The 21,529-nt window shown below is 50.6% G+C and overlaps 1 protein-coding gene across 1 annotated transcript; it reads right to left on the bottom strand.

Annotated features, from left to right (window-relative positions):
* Window positions 1–245: 245 nt before the first annotated feature.
* Window positions 246–20,845, bottom strand: ADAMTS8 (ADAM metallopeptidase with thrombospondin type 1 motif 8). The gene is made up of 9 exons (XM_019660810.1): window positions 19,915–20,845; window positions 11,419–11,658; window positions 10,451–10,586; window positions 9,627–9,794; window positions 8,351–8,652; window positions 6,122–6,305; window positions 3,552–3,724; window positions 3,249–3,424; window positions 246–1,439 (listed from the first exon to the last, which is right to left on the bottom strand). The coding sequence occupies exons 1-9, from the start codon at window positions 20,647–20,649 to the stop codon at window positions 869–871; spliced, it is 2,685 nt and encodes an 894-aa protein (XP_019516355.1). The 5' UTR covers window positions 20,650–20,845; the 3' UTR covers window positions 246–868.
* Window positions 20,846–21,529: the final 684 nt, after the last annotated feature.

The raw sequence follows: 21,529 nt of genomic DNA, 5'->3' as shown, positions 1-21,529 counted from the left end.
CTAATGCCCACTAAAGTTTGAGAACCTCTCGTCTGCATAACCACTTCATTATGCAAGTGAAGAGTTGCCCAAATGAACTGGATTCAGCAAGCAACTGAGAACCCAGGAGGAAAGCCTGAAGGGACTCAGGCAAGGCGCGCCCACTTCTCTGTGTATTCAAGGTCAGCTGACCTAGTTTTAGCTTCTGTGGTTGGGCTCTGGGTCCCCTGCCCTTTCCAAAGAAATGCTGAACCAGACCAGACCACTACATTGGCACAAGATCACACTTTAGTTCAGAGACACATTTGCATAAATACTTGAAATGAATCCACCCCTGCAGGTGAAAGCCTGAGAACACGTGGCTGTCCACAGTCCTGCAGCCCTTTAGGCGATGGATTTTAATACTGAAGAGAGTCATGGTCACTTCTGAAGCCTGCTCAGGGGTGCAGATACAGAGCTTGCTTTGACGTTCACCATTGACCCCTGCCCCACACCTCTCTTGGGTGAATTTTTTCCCCTTTGAGGTAGATTATTTTTCGGGGAAACCAAATAGAAAACAATTTTTTTTTCATTTAACTTTGCTAGTCCTTTGCACACAGACTGACTGAGTTTCCTGTTTGGGTCAACAAGTGGACTTTTTACCTTTTAACCTGTGTCTTCTACTTGAACTCAAGCAAGGCCCCATCCACTAGAAAGTAGACATTAGGATCTGTTGTCCCATCCTCTCTTCTCCTCCCCTTATGAATTCATGCCATGCTGGAGGGGTTGTGGCAGTGAGAGTCCTGGATTGGCCTGCCACCTCTACACGTAGGGTTACCACAGTGGGGATACCAATCTGCACCCCAGCACTCTGAGTCCATGAGCACAAGACCGGCCGTCTTCCACTGGGTCACAGGGGGCAAGGCTGGCTTCCACAGGGCTTGGCATCCTCAGGTTTCAGAGCCTTGTTGCAGGTGGTAGAGGTCTGGCCGCTGGGATCCTGGCACTCCACAGTCCGCCGCTGCCAGCCAGCTCCGCAGCTGCTCGAACACTCAGACCAGTCCCCCAGGACCCATTGTGCGTTGAGCAAAGGCTGGATGACGTTGGTGGTGGCTCTTTCTTTGCCGTTCTGTATGCTGAAGTTCACGTCATTAGGAACAAAGAAGGTATATTTGACTTTGGGGGGAAAGATCTCACCAGGGACTGTCAGGAGCTGCACGATCAGAGGCTCAGGCAGGGGCCGGAAGCTCTGTAGCCGCTCCAGGGTGGCAATGGAACCACTGTACTTAAGGATGGTCCCCTTCACTAAGATGTCCTGCTCTATGGCAGAGATGGCCAGGTTCCCATTGAGCAGGTACTGCCCGTCAGCAGTCTTCAATGCCAGGTAGTTGCCATCATTCTGGACCCCTGGGTGGCTCCGTTGTTTCACATCAATGTTTGTAGCTCCAGCTGGGATGGTGACAATGTCATTGTAGCCATAACTAGGATAGGAACAGAAAGACACCCTTGGGACCAGTGGCTTCCCAGCCCAGAGCCTAAGGAAGGTAACCTGCTGGTGACTGGGGGGTGTCAGACAAAAACCACTAGCAAATTATTATGCAGTTGCCTTAAAGTTCTAAATAAATTAGCTGCCGAGGCTGACAGGCCTGTTTCATACATCAGGCTTTTCATGGGTGTTTGCTTTGCCTGGCAACTCTATTTCAAATATTGGGGCTGAGGAGTTTAGATGTGTGGGTCTTCACAATAGCAGAGGGAGGAAGGCAGCCCGGAGGGGTTTGAAAAGCTGCATCAAGGCTGCCAAGCCTGGCAGTTCTTGGCTCAAATGAGAGCTCAAACACATTTAGTTCTTTGCACTGGTATAAAATTTTGCTTGGCCACTTTCATACCCAGAGTTCAAACTGAGGTGGGAAAATCTGTTCTACACACGCCTTCTAAACTCTGATGCCTCACTCTACCTCTTAGATTCAATCAGTTCCTAGTATTTTGTTAATATGGCTCTAGGGCAGGAGCAAGGGCGATAAACCCTGCTTCTGAGAAGCCATCTTCTGGGCATGCCCAGACACCATGAGCTGTGCTTCTCGGGGGATGGGATGTTGTTTTGGAAAAATGTTTCATCTCTATTGTAGGTCCTAGGCTTTATGAGGGTAGAGAAATCTTAGTTCTTATTCTTGGCATCTAGGGTGAAAGCGTTTGGGTTTCACAGGCTGGGAAAAAAGTGAAGAGGACTGAGGAACACAGTCAGTCAGTCGGTTCTTCACTCCTGTCTTACACCCCTCTGGGGCCAGCTGCTTAGTCTAGGACAGCATGAAAGTGTCCACAGGCCCATTCGTCTAATGCCTAAGAGACCTTCAGCAAGGGGACCCAGTATCTGAACATCCCTTATGACAGGCTTTGTTTGCCCTATATTCTTTGAGTTTAAATTTGAAAAGACCTCCCTCCCCCAGTTGTCTGCTAGGGGCTGATTCTGTTCTCTGAGCCTGATGAGATGAGAGAGAGAGTTAGAGACAGAGGGGCCCAGTGTGGCTGCATAACACCTGCCCTTGACCTTCCTTTCTAGGAAGTGCCGGAAGGACAGGAAGAAGACTGTCTAGGAATGAAAAACCCTGGGTTCTTTTTCTGTCTGTCATTAACTATCATTGTGACCTTAGAGGAGTCATGTAATCTTTTTATGCCTTAGTTTCTTCATCTGTGCATGGGGAATAATAGTGTCAGCCTTGCCCACTTCAGAGTCTTATTTTAGGAATCGAACAAGGCCACAGAAGTGAAAGCACTCAAACAAATACTAGAGTTTTATGAATGTAGGGCATTAAGCGGTGAGAAAGCATCTAGAATTTTCAGACTTGTGAAGGCACTGAGGTGCCAAGGGCCCCCTTCCCATGTAACCCCTTCTCTGAAGATCCACCGTAGGGAAGAGAGGCTCCCCAGGTGTAGGGTGAGAGGTCCTTCCCAAAACAGGCCTGGAAGAGCTGCTTTCTGGCAAAGGTCTCATTTACTCAGTGTAGTTCTATTGCCGATTGACTCAGAGATGACTCCCCCCGGTCCATGTGGCCTCTGGCTGCCCTGAGCACAGTTCTTTCTATGGTATGGGCCAGACCCTGTGCCCTGTGCTCTGCATGTCCCATCTCATGACTCCTTACAATGACTCTGAGATTCAGAGGACTGACAACATTTTATCAAAAAACGAATGCTCAGTACTCCATGGGTATTAGGTAGCAGCTACAATTCAAACCTAGACCGACGTGGTTCTAAAGCCTGTTCTGCTCTTGGTACCAAACCACTGGGAGTCTCACCTGGAGGGGTTGAGGGAACCGGAGACCTTCCTGCATGAATTGCCTTTGCCCCCACACACCCCACATTTGTCCAGCTTCCTAGGTGAGTCCACCACGTGGTCACAGCCAGCCTTGACACACTGGCCACGGACACAAATGGCCAGAGTCTCCGGCCCACAGAGGGTGCCATCGATCACCTGAAGCAGGGGAAGGGAAAAGGAAGGGAAGGTAAGAGAGGGCATGGCAGGCACAGAGGCAGCCCAAGGGGGGTGGCAGGTGAGCTTCCTCCCTCTCTGTGGATCTGAGTTCCAGGACAATGCTTACCTTGGCCTCAAACACTTTGAACTCACTCCTCCCGCGGGCTCGGCAGAACAACTTGCAACGATCCCGTGGGGACACGCCTGCGTACTTGGGGACCCACTGCAGGAGGTTCCCATCCATGTCAGTGTAATTGTAGGCATTATACTTCTCACACTGCTGCTCCCGGAAGCTTTTCCCTAAAAAGAGTAAGAAACAGTATGGAGTTAACATGCATGCTGAAACAGGGAGGATCCTGCTGGAAAAATGCTTGGATTCAGGGCACCTTTCTTCCTCCTGGCTTTAACTCAACCCCAGGGCACAGGTCCCACGTCATCTGGGCCCAGCATTGCTAGACTCCCCTGACCTAGGTCCATGTGTGACCCTTACTCACAGGGGCAAGGAAAGGAACATCCAGCCTCAGTTGGGCTTTCTGGGATAAATATCCTTTCCATTTAAGGAAGATATGCATTCTGTTTTATAGACGAATAAACTTAGGTGGGAACAGGGGACAATTTAGCAAGCTTGGAAAGCACAGAATGACGCATGGAACTATAGGCCTCTGTTATTGTGTTGTAACTTGACTTCCTTGGTGACATTGGACACATGGCCATGGACTCCCAGATCTACAGCTCCAGCCCTAAATCTTGCCCCATACCTCACTTGCTGTGATTCTGGGTGTCTTTGGGGGACTCCATTTGCAGGTGCTATGATCACTTCCAGCTCAGCACAGCCCAACTCCATACAGTTCCTCCATTAACTGGCTTGATTTTCATGCAGTGATTCCATCGCGTTCCAGTCTGAGATTGAACATTTGAGCGTCTACATGCGCTATTTCTAACTTGTCATTTAGTCCTGCTGTATTCAGGACAATCTGTGATTTTAATGTCTCCATCCCACTCTCACCACCTCGGTCCCCCTCTCACAAGCTGAGGTATCCTGGCTTCATACAGGATCTAGTGCCCAGCTTCTACACAGAGCTGTCTCCTCTCCCATCCTACTGCATGCTGCTTCCAGAATAATCTATCTGAAATAAGACATGCTTGTTTGTTTTTTTCCACAATCCTGAAACTTAAGCTGCTCTTACTACAAAGGTTCTCCAGCTTAGCTGTACATCTGCATGGCCTGTGAAGACTTTTCGAAACACAGATGGCCATGTGTCACTCAAGACATTGATTCAGTACATTTGAGAAGTCTCGGCCGCTGTGTTTGAAAACACTTCCCAGGTGACTTGCCATTTTACCTTTCACGGACCTATGCGGTCTGGCCTTGAAATGCTGGTACATTCTGCTGGACTCCACCTGAATGAATCATAGCCCCTCTCAACCCCCACTCCTCCTCTCCTGGCATATCCTCCCACACCTCATCCCCATCTCAGTCCCCCAGGACTGAGCCCTCATTCCCTAGGAAGCTTCTGACTAGCCCAGGCTTTGCTCTGAATTCCTAGTAAGCCTGGGGTCTGTGCTTCACCGATCAAGTTTTACTTGCTTTGTAAGAGGAATTCGGATCTCTAACTAGACTGCGTGTTCCTTGAGGACAGAGACACGCTCTGTGCATTTTTATGTCAGTTATAACATTTATTGTAGCCATCCATGAGGCACTAAAAACACCTGTTAATTGAGATGGCTCAACCTCATGCATCTGAAATCACAGTATCACCTATTGTCCATGTCTACCAGGCAAACTGTCGCAGTTCTAGGATTGCTACACCTATATGCCAGGCAAATTCTCACAATTCTGGGGCAAAGTTTCTAGAGCCTTCTGCCACTGTCGATCCTTCCATCTTGCAAAACTGTAAAACCTGCAGATCCCATTAGACACCAAGCCAACGCCAGTGTGTCTTTGCATTTGGATAGATCTGTTTTAAAGCTCTGCTTATCTTTTGCCGCCTGCCAGTAATTCCTGGAGCTGCACAGAGGGGAGGTGAATGAGATGGTAGGGGAAAATCTCCTAACGACCCCCTCTCACCAGTTCGGCTGCTGCCCTTTCCTGCCTCTGAGGTAATACGTATGCTTTCTAGCTGGTACTCAGGGTCAGAATATGCCAAGGAAGGTAGAGGCAGTGTTGCTTCCTGGGAAGTTTCCATCAGGCAGTTACCATGGCCCCAAGGGAACGTGGGCAACTCTTCGAAGGAATGTGCACTAGAATCAGATTCAGAGATCCTCCCTCCACCCTGGGCTGAATGTTGGCTGGAAAGACATTGGAGGTTTGGCTCTGACACTGCTTTGGAAAATACTTCCATTCTACACACAGATGAGGGTTGAGATGCCTCCAGGAGGATTACTATCCTAGACACTAGCCCCCACTGCAAGCCCTCTCCCCTCCAAAATAAGTTTGTTTGGGAGTGACGTCCTCTGTCTCCACATCTTAGAAGACCAGGGCAATTCCTGTCCTTGACTTTGCCATGCTCTCCCAGCACAGTGAGAGCTGTCACGGGTCGCTAAGGGCTGCCCTAAAACTTGGTGACTTGCAGAGCACATTTATGTCTGGATCATAGGAAAACTCTGCATCCCGGGAGACCCACCCTACTCCTCTGGGGATCTGCAGCAGCAACAAAAGCAGTTTTTCTGGCAGGCGTGGCCCTAAATGGCGATTACCATCAGGGGGGCATTCCTCCGTGTGGCACGACTGGTACTTGGCTCTCCGACCCAAGCAGTATCTTCCTCCATTCTGAGGCTCAGGGTCTTTGCACTCACGGTATGAAAACTGTACTCCTCCTCCACAGGTCCGGGAACATTCTCCCCAGGGTCCCCAGGGAGACCAGCCTCCATCCACCACTGCCTGCAACACACAAAGCCACAGTCAGGAGCTGAAGTGTGACAGGGGACCACGGCTCTGACTCCTTTACCTAGTTTTGCCCATCCTGGTGCATGGAGTTCAGTAAACTGCCCGCATCATTTGTTTCATGACTGTGTGGCCGGCTGGGCTATGGGCTTCATGAACACAGGGGCTGTGCTGGACTTGCTCATGGCTCACTACCCAGTCAGCATCTAAAACAGCACCTTGCCCTCAGTAAGGTGCTCAACGTTAGTTGTCGAATGAAACTCTTTTATGGAAATAAGATTGGGTCGAATGCAGCAGTTCTCCATCGGGGCCAGTTTTGTCCTTTGGGGGCATTTGAAAGTGTTTGGAGACATTTTTGTTGTCGCAACTGGAGAGGGCATGTGCTGCTGGCCTCTAGTGGGTAGAGGAGGGGGTGCTGCTAAACATCCAATAATGAACATCCCACAATGAATAAGACAGCCCCCTACGACCAAGACTTATGCCCTTAATGTCACTAGTGCCGAGGTTGAGAAGTAGGTCTTGGTCTAAAAAGAATAACCACTGAGAGGCATTGCTGCTAATCTACCAGCTACCAGCTACCAGCTACCAGTTCAGTGGTCAGATGATGCCTGGGAAATAAAGAGAGCTGCTTTCATCTTTACAACAAACCTGTGAGAACAAAGCTTTGCCCATGGTGGGTTCATAGAGTTTTCAAAATGACAATAATTTTAAAAGTTACAAAATAATATTTGCTCATGTAAAAAAAAGACAACTATAGAAAAGTATAAAAAAAGAAAGCAGCACTTAAAAAAATACCACTACCCAGATAAAACCATTGACATGATTTTCATCAATATCCTTTCATGCTCTTGCTTTGGATATATAATCATAAAGATTAGTGATTTTATTTTACACAGATATGATTCTGTCATAAAATATACAGTATTTTATAATATAAAATATATAGTGTTTTATGATCTGTCCTTTCCCTTTAAAAATAGATGATAAATAGCATCCCACGAACACCCTATGTCAACCTCTTCCTGCACTGAGTTTGACTCCGGTGCCGGGGAGCACTGAACGGACCCTCTGCCCTCAGTGATGTGTGAAACACATGCTACAGGAGAGAGTGACACCGAGAAGAGAAGCTGTGTCTGAATGGGAGGATGGAGGCGGCTGAGGATAAAGCCGTGACTCCTGCCCCGGCTCAGGCTTAGAGCGAATGTGGAGCTTACCTGGCCTAAGCAGGCTCCTGAGACTCAGGGCAAAGGAAACACCACTGAGGACAGCCCTCTGAAGAGCGAGTGATCAGGCCACCCTGGTGATTCAGGGTTGGGCTGGGACCAGGCCGTGCAATTCAGCGGATTCCGTTTCGTAGGGACGGCTCAGTGACTCCCAGCAAGATGAAATGTGATCAGCCCCACAGTTTGGAAGCATTAAGAGCAGGGCAAAGAAGCAAATCATTTAAAACTCTCAGTGGCATTGCCTTAGTTTTTGTTGCAAATTTACCCTGTCCTGGGCCAAGTTTTCTCTGCCTGTCAGAGGTGGTTCTGATTCCTCCCCGTGCCTCCTCTTTGAGTATGGAATTCCCACAAGTACTCTCATTCCCTTGACCTCTAATTATGAATTCAGCTCAGACATGGGTAGGATATGAATACGTTTCCCTTCTTTGATTGAATGTTCCTCTTCTGAGTTACTCTATCTGTTTATAATAGAATTCAGAATGGTTTCCGTGTATTGAGTGCCCATGTCCTGGTCTCTGTGCTGGAGTGTTTCACAATTATCACCAACCTTCACAAGCTTTCAAGTCAGCTCCAAAGCAATTCTCAAGGGGGAGTTCCCCAAACACCCGGAGCACCGATGGCGTCATCCATCCAATATGAATACAGCCTCAAAGGGCTCTTCTTGCATTTGGATAAATATGCTTTGCTTTGTTTGTTACTTAGAAGGCATAGTCGCAGACTGGCCCAGAATCTCTTAGCTCATAGTACTCAAGTGTGGTTTCCTCCTTGAAAATAGCCCTCCTCCCAGCCTTCCCTCCCCACCAAGTGGCCGTCTCTAACCTTGGGCCTCTCTACTTCCTCCTCAGGCAGGCAGTTGCCATCCCAGCAGAGGTGCCCAGGCCCACAGGGCGTCCCATCAGCCCAGGGCAGGCTGCCATTCTTTGTGTGGCAAAGGGGCTCGGCACCATCCATGTGGCACCAGAGCTGGGAGCAGATGTCCTGTGCAGAGGTGTTGGGGCAGTGGCGGAAACCCAGCCCAAAGATCTGCTTGCACTGCTGGTCCAGCTTATAGAGGGCCCTGCGGCCCGGGAGGTCTGTTGGGAGGGGCAGGGCCGAGGTGGGGGCGTCGAGGAGACAGTCTCCTGAGAAATGGAAAAGCAGAGGAACAAGAATAAGGGGCCAGAGTTTACCTCTCTCAGCTCTCCACTGTTCCCACATTACCCTTAAATTCCTGTCGATGGGATATAAGGTCTAGATATCATGAGTCCCTTGATCTCAGTCTAAAACCTGTCAACACACATCATCTATATAGAGCTTTTCCAATTTTTGACTATCAGTTGCCAATTTTTTTTTCTTTTTTTTTTTTTAGGATTGAACTTGTTTCTTTTGTTATCCAGAAAATCTTATATGTAGTCAGTGTTTACCTAGGGAATGGCAATGAATTGTAATATTAATCTACATAACATTAATCTACACAGTATTAATTGGGAGTGTAAATGAGCTCTTAAAAATCATGGCATGCAAAATAAAGCCAAAGTACTGATGTTTGGATAATCTATTATTTTTGTATCATATGTGTCCCTGCCTCCTTCAATGAGAAGAATCAAGAATAAATTGTGTTTTCTCTGCCTTACTCTACAAATCAAGCTGTTTTAACCACCCCACCCCCCACTCTGTGCTCTCACACAACTAGTTCCTAGCCTCTATGCCATTTCTAAGCTATCATATGATGTACCACTAAAGCTGGAACACTCTCTTCTCTCTTCTGTCCTACAGTTGTCCATTCCTTCAAGCTCTGTTCAAACCCACCTCGTCCAGACAAACCTTCTCAGACTAATTCCACTTGCTTTGTGACAATCTAAATTAGTCCAGATCTCAGGCTGCTAAAAGATGGGGCAAGGAAGAGCATGCTTTGAGGAAGTGGTAAGAAGCCATGGCATGGGAGGTTGGGTGAGGGACACATCTCTGAAGTCTCTTCTGACCCTAAATAGCTAACGATGCGTTGTGATGGAGCTCAGCCAGAAACAGCGCAGGTGCCTACAGTGATCTAAGGAGACTGGCCAGGCAGATCTCAGCCTCCAGCAGCTGGCCAGGGAGAAGCAGGAGGGATGCCTACCATGCCCACCATCCAGGAGTTCTGTGAGGTACATGGCACTACAGGGAGACCAGGGTAGAGTCTTGTTTAGGTGGACGAAGAGGGGTGCCATCATGTGGTGCTTGCCCATGGGCCCAAAGATCCGTGCACAGGGCTTGGAGTCATCATGGGGCATGCTGAGGACGTGCCCTGGGGATAGAGAGAGACCCACAGTCAACCCTACTGGCCTCCATTGCTCTGCAGCCCTCCCTATCCTGATCGGAGGGCTCCCAATGTGGCCCAGCATGCCTTTCCTCTCTCTTGCGAGAGAGAGCGGCTCTCTGCTGATGGAAGACCAGTCACTAGCTTCTCACGGGAATCACCCTCCCTTTATTCCTTAAAGATTTTTGTTTCAGGCTGCACTCTGGGCTTTTCCCTTCCAGGACACTTTCTTAGAATACCGAGGATCACTGATATCCCTTTGTTTTCTGCCTCAGTCTGTCCTAAATTCATTCACCCTGATTATTCGCTTGCTTACACAGCGCTCTCTTTACAATTAATCTTCCCAGAATTCTTACCACTTACAGCATCATAACTTTGCCTGAGCATTTGTTGCATGTTTTGGCATTTTCCTGGTGATCTCTGACGATGGTCCAGGTCACTATTTTTAATTGTTTGGCCTTATGCTCAGGGTGGGAGTGGAGAAAGCACAACACATATTTGCATGTAATTACTCTGTCAGAATTATGAGGGGAAATTGGCTAAATGTGAGGGCAGTATATCCCTTAGAACCTACGTGTGCCTGGATTTGGAAGAGGCACTTCCCTCTGACACAACAGAGTAGGCTTGGGCATGGCAGCTCTTACCTAGCTCATGGGCCAGGGTGTAGGCTGCCTGGAGCCCCTCGTCCTCGATCACAGAGCAGCTCTTGTTGGGGTCACATATTGTGCCAATGTCCGCCACGCCCAGGGTGTCACACATCCCCTCCTTCCCACAGAAGTTCTGCATGGCAGAGAGAGAGAGTGTGAGAACAGACACAAAACAGAACATCTTCCTATTCCTGCTCCTTCTGAGTTGAAGAAAAAATTTCAAGCCAAAAGCCCTATTTCTTCACAAAGGCCACTTGTGTGTGGAAGCGTGTTTCTCTTTCTACGTTGGCATGTCCTAGGGCTGGCTGGGACTTGGGCAGCTTGTTTTGGGAAGCAGGACAGCACAGTGGTTAAGGATACTGACTCTACAGCAAGACTGCCTGGGCTTGACTACAGGTGCTGCCACCGTGTGCCACTCCATGCCTCAGTTCCCTCAGCTGTAAACGGGGCTGACAACAGTACTTGCCTTGAGAGGTTGTTTTGAGGACTGAGGAGTAAAAAGAGTCTGGTGCACACTATTACACTCCCTAGCCTTCTGGAAGCTGCTGGTTTCAATCACATCCGATACGTGGTAGCCTCCTGATTTGGAGAAATCTTGAGGGTTAATCCCCTGGTTACCTGCTGAGATGTTTAACAACCATTGCAGATGGACCACTTCTCTTAATTCCAGTTCCACATCTCTCACTGGGCAGCGTGAGCCCATTTCCTCTTGTTATGACCTCAGCAGACAGCTGGTCACAAACGTTTGGAAAAGAGCCCTTACAAGATTCCTCTCCTTCCCTTGCAAATACCTCACACTTGTCCTCATAACCTCCTCCTCCTCATTCCACACACGAGCCTCGTGGCATCCAGCTGGGGCCAGCAGGGAGACATTTCCCATGTTTGGGCAGGCCTAGCGGTCCTCTTTTTGATCCACTCAACCCGCCTCCCTTCCTCCCTGGGGTTTCTGGAGTCATCCGACAGACCTGTCTGGTGAGCAGAATGGCCGTGTCGAAGTGTTCTGGGTGCCGGTCGCTGGGCTGGTTGAAAGGCCGTTGCCAGTTGCAGAAGTTGCGCAGTGTAAGCCCACCATTGTCAGACACTTCTGGGCCCCATTTCTCATCTTCCACTATCAGCACTTTCACCACCATCAGGTTGATGGAGTTCCTAATGCTGGGGTGCTTGTAGATGCGGGCCGCCACGGACATCAGTGTCAGCATATGGTTCTGTTGGGAAGGAGGCAATAGCAAGAGGGAAGGGTTCAATCTCCTGGCCCATTGGCCATCATCCCTTGCTATACAGCCCACGTGCCATGCTCTGTGCTGAGGGTCTGATAAATGGCATCTTGCTGAAAACTCACACCCCCAAGGCCCTAGCACTTCCCTTCATTTTACGTAAAGGACAATCGAGTCTCAGGAGCTATCCCAAGATCACAAATCGGATGAATGAACAGCCAGCATCTGAACTCAGACCACCTGGCTCCAAAGCTTCTGCGTTTAACATCTTGAGCAGTCACACATGGCTATGTAAATAAAAATTAATTAAAATTCAATAAAATTAAAATCACAGCTGCTCGGTCACACTGATGACATTTCAAATACCATCAATAGCCATCTATGGTTTGTGGCTACTGTATTGGACTGAGCAGACAGAATGTTCCATTATCACAGCAAGTTCTATTAGACAGCACTGCTTATTCTGCCTTGACCTTGACACTAACCATCTCCTGCCAGCCAACCCATTCCCTCTCCACTCTCAGCCCAGAAGCAATTATCTAAGCGTTCAAGGTTACTAGAATTTCCTTCTTAGAATCCACCAGAGCATTTTCCTGATGTCTGCTGGTGTAACCACTACTCTTTAGGATGGAAATGTTAACCCTGAAAACTGCTCTCATAATAATGACTAACGATAGCTACTTTGTACCAGGTGCAGGGCCTACACCTTACATTTGTTACCTCATTATATGCTCAAAATGACCCTGTGAAGTAGGTATTGTAATCTCCACTTTACAAATGAAGAGGTGGAGTCACACAAGTTAGATAACTTCTCTAAGGCCACACAGCTCTTCAAGCTAGGATGTAACCCAGGTGTGTCTGTCTGTCTCTGAGGTCCACACTCTTCTCATTAAGTTTCTTAGTGCTTGGCCTTCTGGTTTTTGCCTGGACAGCCCTGAAGTGTTTACTCCATTCTGCCTAGGGCTTGAGAGAATCCAGGGGGCCTAATGAGACCCAGGCGCTTAGGATCACACCTGCTTTCAGTCCCACCCAGGCCAGCTATAGTTGTCCACGTCATTGTTTGGCCTCTGTCCTGTCCCCGGGCTGCCAGCTGCTCCCAGGGCTTCGGAGGAGGCCAGACTGGAGCTCATTCTCCTACCTCAGGGACCTCTAAAAGTGAGTTCTCTTGGATTATTTTGCAGAAGAGGAGACAAAGGGACAGAGGCACTTGTGCTGTCAGCCAGGAGTATGGCCAGCTGAGCTGTCACTCACTTGCCCTGCTCCCTATCCCCTAGGATACCATTTCCTGTAAGCCTCTTTCTTCTCTCCAGTGGTCTGGAAGGTGAGAATGGAAAGAGGGCAAAGGCGGGTAAAAGGCTAGAGAGGGACATTCCATCGGTTGAGGCCATGTGTGGGAGTTCTAGACGAAGCCCATTATTTGTGAATGGGATCTGCCTGTTCACCTCGCAGGCAATAAGCCAGGTATTTTGTAAGCCCTACAAACAGGGATTGGCAGGTTACAGAGCATGTCAAGCACTCTAGCTATGTTTAGGCTGATGTAAACATCTTATCAGCAAAGCTAAAACTTGGCACTTGCTCCTATAGTTGGATTCCTTAGGGAAAAAAAGCAATCACATCATTATGCAACTGGGGGTGAGGGCTGAGGAATGGTAGCTTGCTGAGGCCACTTCCTGTCCAGGTCTTCACGGCTCCCAGTAGGCAGAAAGTCTCCTGGTCTCTTGCTCTAGGAAGGGCCAGAGTCTGATGGGCCAGGGACCAACGCCTGAGATTTCTTCCGAGGCAACCTGCAACTCTCCTCACAAGGTTACTTCCCTTTGAGTCTCAATTTTATAATCTCAAAACTGGGGAGATGATATTTTATAAAGAAGGTGTGAAGACAAGAGATGCCAGCTGCTCAGCATTGGTCCCAAAAGGCTCAGCAGAAAGAATCAAAGACTTGAGGTTTAAGCAGGGCCTGTGTGTTCTCAAGCTGACCAGATCAGCCTGAGGCTTTCAGGCAAGGCAGCTGGGTGGGGACCATGCAATGGCCACATCCCCAGTGAAAACAAAAGGCACACGTGGGTAAACAGCTACACTAAGGATAGGGTGAGGCATCAGGGGACGAGGCTCCCCAACACTAAGGTTTTTAGGACGTCTCCTCCTTTGCCATTAAGGGAGCTCGTAGCATTTCCAAACACCGAATAACTATTGTGCTGAGCCTGCTTGAAAACCATTTTCCTTCAAGGCAGGGGGTTAGCTCTGAGGACATTTGAAGGTCCTCTGGCTGTTATCTCAGAAGATAATTTCTATTGCAAGAGGGCTGCAAGGATGATGTGGCCCAGTGTTTCAATTAAAATCCCAAATCCTGGTACCACTTACTTCTCCTTCTCTGTCCCATTGAGCTTTTGGAGAGAGGAAGGGCCGCCATCCGCACAGTGAGCTCCTCTGAGAAACAGTGGCAGGAATGCCTGACATTTGAGCGCATCTCATAGCTCCCCCAGGGTAAGGATCACTGGGCCCTGGGTGGGGGTGGGTGGCCCCGAGTCTGTGAGCCTCTGGTTCTCAGCCAGTCCCCTGGGCCAAAAGGGCAGGCCTGATTTACAGTCCCACAGGGAGTGGGCCCAGGAGCCATCAAGGAGAAGGTCAGATGGCTCGCTCCACCACCTGGTGTCTATTTATACCTCTCTGTGCACCACATGAGTGCAGCCTGCTTGCTGAGGCATGTGAGGGAGATCGTGCCACCCCTGTGGGGTGGGGGGCCCAGCAGACAACCCCCCATCACTACACAGGTAGGTCAGGCAGAGCCCATGGCCAGCCAGGCCAGCAGTGGTCAAAGAACCCTGTTCTTCAATGACTTGGGCATCTGACTCCCTTTACTCTCATCAGGGAAGACGGGGAGTCTTTTAGGAAGCTTCCTTCTCCATTGGCATCCCAGGACCCGGAGAAGAGATAAATGCCCCAGCCAGCTTGGCTGGGACACAACCCTTTTTGATTCTTTGAGCTACAAATGAGGAGATCCCATCCCAGAGCTCTACTGTGGTCAAAGCCACAAGAGTGAGAGTCTAGGGGAGGCTGGGCCTGGGCCAAGCACATTTCCAGCAGCTTCTTCTGCTCACAGCGCCACCCGTTGTGCTTTGCTCATTTGCTCTTCACACTGTGGGTTCTCCTGTGTTTCCTTGAAGCATGCTTGGGAGAGGCAAGGAGAGGAAGTGTGGAAACACGGCAACCCTCTGACCTCAGCAACTAGTGCCATCCTTTCCCTTTTCTCCTTCTCAGCATCTCACTAGGGCCTGAGATTATGCTGAGGAGGAGGACAGCAGAAGTAAAGGAGGAGGAAAGGAGCAATAGGAGCACAGAGGGTCTTGCACAGAAGTTCTTCATCTGTCCTTGTTCTCAAAGCAACAAGGGCAATGCCACCTCTCCAAAGCACGCCCTTACCAGATCCACAAGAAGTCCAGCGTAACTCTGAGCCCAGCCAGCTGAAAAGGAACGCCTCTCAGCTGTGCGGGACAGCAGAGCTATCACAGCAGTGTTTGGCTATGATGGCATGCAACCACACTGCCCTCTCACTCTGACAAATAACCTCACCAAAGGCAACTCTAGTATCAGCTATGCTTTGTTGAGCACATACTGTGTGTCATATTTTATTGTATCCTCAGCATATTGACAGGACACTGGTATAACTTTCTACTTTGCTGGTGAAGAAATCGAGGTACAGAGAAATTGGTAACTTGTTCAAAGATACTCAGTTATTTCTATTACCCTTGAAAGTCTATCCTTTTAATAACTACACTGACTGCCACCCAAGGAAAGCTACAGCATAGATGAAGCAAACCCAAAGCATGCAAGCAAGCAAGGTTGCCCTGACATTGTCTATGCATAGCTCCCCAGCCCCCTTTGGCAAATCAAAGATCTTTGATTATTAAGGCATTTTCTTTGGGAAATACTTCAAATTGTTGATCATTCTGACTGCAGCAGACAAAAGAGATGGAAAAGACTCATTCTTTTGCCAGTAAAAAACCATAATTCACACATACATAATACTTGTCTTTCACATCTGAAGACTTGGGTAGCTACAGAGTGAGTGGGGGCATATACAGAAGTAGGTATATGCCCCCACTCACTCTGTAGCTACCCACTTTTGTGAGAGATGATACTATATTAATTATGCCAGAACAGGCCTAAACCGGGATTGTCTGGGCAAAGTGGAATACATAGTCACTTTAGTGTTAGAGCTTGTGTGGGATATTTTTCCCAGATGATATGGGTCATGGGAAGATGAAATGGCTGTGACTTAGCCCTTCCCTGAAATCACTTGCTAGCAGCCTGACATTTTGGGAAACCTCTGTTCTGCTCTGGGGATGATGAGTGCCACTCCTAGGATGCTCTCTTTTGAGAAGAGAATTCAGAAGTTCAGCTTGTAGTTGATCCACTGGCAGGACAGATTTCCCAGACGGAGCGTGGGTGCTGCACAGTCCCCACTCACTCCTCTTCTGCTCCAGTTTCATCCAGGGAGCAATTAAGCAGCAGCCGGATGCAGACAGAGTTAATGGCCTCTTCCGAGGTGGTCCCTCATTTCAGAAAGCCCCCTTTGTCTGGCCTCCTTCACTCTGAAACCAGATAAGTAGGTGGGAGGCAGGGGCCATTCTGTCAAGGGATTAAGTGAACTCAAGTGTGCAGAGTTCTGGAAAACTTCATTGTCACTCCACGGTGAGATCAGCCTCAAACATGGTTGGTTCTTTCTCTCAGCCTTGACGCTGGGTTCTTCTCAGGATAGGCCTCCCACTTGGCTGGGCATCTTTGGACTGCTGGAGTCAAGGACCCATCCCCACAATACAGACAAGTGTCAGTGGGTAAGCAGAGCCACAGAGTCACAGACCCTTCTTGAGCTAAAGACAGTTTGGCACAATAAAAAGAGCACTGCACTTAGGTTCATGAGACTTTGGTTGCAGACCCAGCCCTGCCGCTCACTTACTAGCTATGTGACCTGGAGAAAGTCACACATGCTTCGAGAGCTGCCTTCTTTCTCTGCCTCCCTCATAAGTATTTCCGTTGAGGTGATGCATGGAAGCGAGTCTGCAAACTGAATGCATCCAGAGTGGCTTCTCTATGTAGTGCTAAACTTTCCAGAAGACTCATCATGAAGCAGCCTCACAGATTAACTAATGTAGGTGTCTCTCTTCACAAATGAGGAATTCCAAGCCCTCAAGGGGGTAAAGTCTCTCCTCACCCTCATCACATGCCCCCAGTTGCTAAGACACCCCAAAGTGCCTCCATCTTTGTGAATAAAGTCTTTATAAAGAACCGAATTCTGAGCCAGCTGAGTGGCTCAGCTGGTTAAGAGCTCGCTTGGGAGCGCCAACTCTGAGCAGCAGGGTTGCGGTTCGGATCCCACATTAAGGACCAGTGATGCTGAGCCCTCTACAGCTAAGATGGTGAACAACAGCTCAACCTGGAGCTGGGCTGCTGTGAGTCGCCGGTGACGGCATAGGCTGCAGCTGGGCTGCAGTGGGCTGCCGTGAGCTACGTTAGTGGCCGGCAGCCAGCGTGAGTGGCTGGCAGCTGGTGTGAGCTGCTGGGAGCCACTGGGAGTGGCCGTCCAATGACCAGCGACCGATTGCCTCACCCAGGAAGAGCACAATGATCATACCAACATGGGCCAGTGAAACGACGTCCTCCACAACTAGACTGAAGAACAAAAACAGAAATTTGTCTACGTGTTTGTTTCCCTTCCCCGATTCCCCAATAAAATCTTTAAAAAAAGAACCGGATTCTACTTTGGGGAGATGGTTCTGGGTAGGCAAGGTCTAGGGGAACCAGAACTTGACATTCACTCTTGACTGAACTCATGGGCCCATTTAGGAAGCCCAGGAGATTGAACCGAGAAGTTCAAGTTATCCTGTGGCATCTCCAAAGCTGGTGAGCAGTCAGAGCAGAGGGGACAGTGGGCATAGAAACAGTTGTGCCTCAGTCCCTGCCCCACCCCAGCATGGACAGCAGGAGTACAGGTGAGCCATGAGGTAATGCGATCACGGGGGAATTGGCAGGTCTGGTCCAGCTGAGAGAAGACTTTTCTTTCAGGTGTAAGACCTAGCAGTAGATGCCATAGGGAGAGGAACTCAGCCTTCACAGTTGCCTGATACCCACTCTGATGCACTTTCCTGACCCAAGTAGGCTGGCTGGGTGCAGAGGTGCTTGTCTGTGAATATATGTGGAGGGGGAGGGGATGGGACAAGCATGAATGAGGTCATCTTGCCAGGCATCATATGAGGGTGGAAGAGCTCCTGGGTGGCTCTGTGAAGAGAAAGCATACTTGTCTGGTGCAGCAAACGTGGAGCAAAACCCAGCCCAGCCTCCCGCTTCAGTGGTCTGGGCATCCTGAGGCCTGCTTCTACAATAGATGGCTCTGGTGTCTGGAGAGGCCAATACTCAGTATCTTAAGTGTCTACATGAAGAGCTCAGAGAGTGAGATGACAGGAAGGACATTTTGGCTCCAGAGACAAACAAGCAATTACTTTGTCTGCTGCTTCTCCATGTTCTTGTTGTTTGTACCTCCTGGCTCTCAGGCAGATGTCAGATCCTGGTCCAAATGGGGGGAAGGGGCTAAGAATCTCAGTTCTTGGTTTGTAATGAATGTACTTCAGCCTCTTTCCGATGGAGCCCCCTAGTAGCCAGGCATGGCGGTCCGAACTGGAGATAGGAGAACTCTCTCCTGCTACCCTGTTGAGGACTTGTTTGGGGAAAGCAGCCGGAGAAGGCAGGTGGTGCCTCCCCTTGCTCTCAGGGTAGGCATGGAAACAGACATTAAGTCAGCATAGACCCGGAGCCTGTGGGGCAGACCAGCCTGAGGATTCACAGCTTCCTTGCTATACTCTGGGAAAAGTGAACACCGAGACAGGGCACAGGGGAGCCTGCCCGAGGTTTAACCGGCCCCTGCAGTGGGCAGGGGAGCAGCCACATGGACCTCTCACCCCGCAGTGCTTCCCATAGGTTCATCTAGAATGCATTTCTCAGTGATTGCAGAGAGAGAAAGATGGGGTGAGAAACAGAAGTGTCAACTGCACCTCACCTGGACTATTCTGCACAGGTGATGCTGAAATGCTCAGTGCCCCCCAACAATCAGGCACAGGCTGAGCCTAGAATAGGGTCTCTGGCCAAGATTGCCACCACTGGAAAAGCATTAACTGAGCTGCAGCAGCGGCCAGGATCCCTGTTTCAGGGTACTATGACCTTGAGGAAGGTCAGTTCTTTTCTACCTGGCACATCACTGAGTGTGGTTCTCAGGAGAAGAGAAAGTGCAGCCCCTACACTTCACTTGGTCCTCGGGGGAGGTGCGGGGACCAGGATGAGGCAGACACCTCCTGCTGAATCTGCACCATCTTTGAATCTAGTTAGAAACCATCTGGCTACAGGGGCTATTCCCTGCATGCAGTTTTCTTACCTCAGCTTAGAGAGCTGTGTCTAGGCTTAGAGAAGCTGGGGTGGACCAAGTATAGTTCTGGCTCCACTAGGAACGGTAACTGAAAGAGTTCATATCCTCACATATCTCTCCTCCCCTTTTCACTGAAGCTTCAGTTTCCTGGGCTGAGCCCCCAGGCAGAAATCTTGTTGCCCTCCCTTCTACGCTGATGCTGGCAGTTCCAAGTTCTGCAAGGCAGAGGGCCAGGTTGGCAAGGTAGTCCACACCCCCTGATCAGAACCAGCTGGGCACACAGAAGTGGGGCAGCCCCTTTCCAGGTTCAAATCCCTCCAAACAATGTTTTTTATTTATGGCAACCTCAGTTCTGTACGCAAAGGGAATGAAATAGCCATATCTTTCCATGGGAGCTTCTCAGGTCTGGAGACAGTAGAGGGCTGAGAAATGGGGAGTGAGGTGGATGTTCTTTCAAAATGTTCAGTTTTCATCTCTTTTGGGAGAGGCAAGTGCCTGGTGGGGGGAGGGGATGCTTTAAAAACCCCACTTTCAGTTCAGTTTGCCAAGTGCTGCAGGAGATCAGGATGGGAGGGATGGGGGTGAGCAGCAGAGAGGGGGAAACGCCCCTACCTCCACTCTAAATTGGAAGGGACATGGGGGGAGGGGCAGTAGGTAGCCCAGGTGTCAGAGGTTAAGAAAACTGTTCCTGCACTTTCTCAGAAAGGAAATAACCTTGTTTGGGGTCGGTCTTGGGAGGGCCAAGAACGTGAGAAGGGTTTTCTCCGAGGGACAGGGAAGGGAAGACTTTGGAGACTGGGAGGTGACGGCGGGATTCTGGGCAAAGCGACTCCTACCTGCAGGTCGGCTCCATAGAAGGCGGCCATGGACGCGTCGGCCACCAGCAGAGTTTCCACGAAGCGAGCCTCAGACACAAACCGCTTGGTCCTACTCGTGGCCCCTAGGGGTAGTTCGCTGTCGCCTGCCTCCTCATCTTCGCCCTCCTCCTCGTCTGCCTCCTCCTCCTCTTCCTTCTCTCGTTCGTGGTTTCTCTCCTGCCTCTGGCCGTTGCCATCCTGCACCCCCAAAAATTCGGGTCCTCGAGGGAGGGGGTGGGCTCGAGCGCGCCGGGCCGCGGGTCCCCAGCGCTGCAGGCGGTGCGGCCGGTGCAGGGAGCCCCCCGCGCCCTGCGGCCGGATGGTGAACTCCTCGCCGTCCAGGAGGAAGGAGCCGCTCAGCCCGCCGCACAGGCTGACTGCGGCCAGCGACTCCGGCTCCCCGTTCACTGTGCCGGAGAAGAAGCAGTCGCGCAGCTCGCGCTCTCCCTCGCTCGCTCCTCCAGAGCCCCCTAGGCGCTCGATCTTGAACTCGGGCGCCAGGAAGCTGGCGTCGGGCGCCAAGCGCAGCACGAAGCGCTGGCCGAAGGCGGACAGGTGGAGCGCCAGCTTGCCAGCGCCGTCCGCCCACCGCGTGGGCACCACGAGCTCCGAGGCCGGGCCGCTGGCGCCGGGCCGGGCCGGGGCGCTGCGGGCGAGCGGCGGCAGCAGCAGCAGCACCAGGAGCGGCGGCCACCGGGGAGCGGCGCGGGGCATGGGGGCTCCGTCTGCGGTGCGCGAGAGGGTAGGAAGCCGGCCCGGCGCGGGCAGGTGCTGGCGGCGCAACGCTGCCCGGCCGCTCTCTCCAAGAAAAAGGAAATCAATCGGGTCGCTGGGCGACTCAGCCTGTGGGGGCCTGGCGGCGGCGCGGTCCCCTGGCGGCCCCTGCGGTCGCGCAGCCCGCTCCTCCGCGCCCGCCCGCCGAGCCGAGCTCGAGCAACTGGGCCCTATGCCGCGCGCGCCCGCCCTCCACCCCTGCCTCCTCCCCACCCCGGGAAGCACCGAGTGGGCTGCCGAGCCCTTCGTATTTATACTTCCTTCCCGGCTTTGACACAAGAGGTTTATTTTTGATCTCTCACTATTCCCGTTTCCCCTCCCTTGGGATCGGAGAGAGAAACCGAAAAGAGGGGGCGAGAGGGGAGAGAGGAAAAAAAAATTGGGGGATGAAATGTAAAACTAATCAGGAGTCAGCGAGACTCGCTCCCCTCCCCACCTCACCTTAGGTATCAACTCCAACTTTTCCCCCTTCCTTTTATGCGTGGTCTCACATTAACTCCTACAGTGCTGGACTGGCCCTTCAGGCAGAGTCCTTGGAGAGGCCCCAGTCGCTTCCTCCTTTAAAGTCAAGTGCCCAGGACACATCCTCCGAAGTGGCTCTTGCCCTGGCCCCAGCGACAGTATTCAGATCCCAACAGACTCACTCTGGGCATCTGATTGTGTAGAAGAGAGGTCTCCTCCGGAGAAGGTTCCAGAGCTTTTAATTGTGAAGCAAAAGAGAGAGATGAGAAAGGTCAGACTAAAATCATGCACCCCACTAAAAACACATTTTCATCACAAGTTGGGGATGGGGGAAAAATACCACCTGGTTAACGCAACC

Source organism: Hipposideros armiger, unplaced genomic scaffold (genome assembly GCF_001890085.2).
Source record: "Hipposideros armiger isolate ML-2016 unplaced genomic scaffold, ASM189008v1 scaffold_330, whole genome shotgun sequence".
Classification (NCBI taxonomy): Eukaryota; Metazoa; Chordata; class Mammalia; order Chiroptera; family Hipposideridae; genus Hipposideros; species Hipposideros armiger.
The sequence above is the reverse complement of the archived record's forward strand: the minus strand, read 5'-3'. Positions and strand labels throughout refer to the sequence as shown.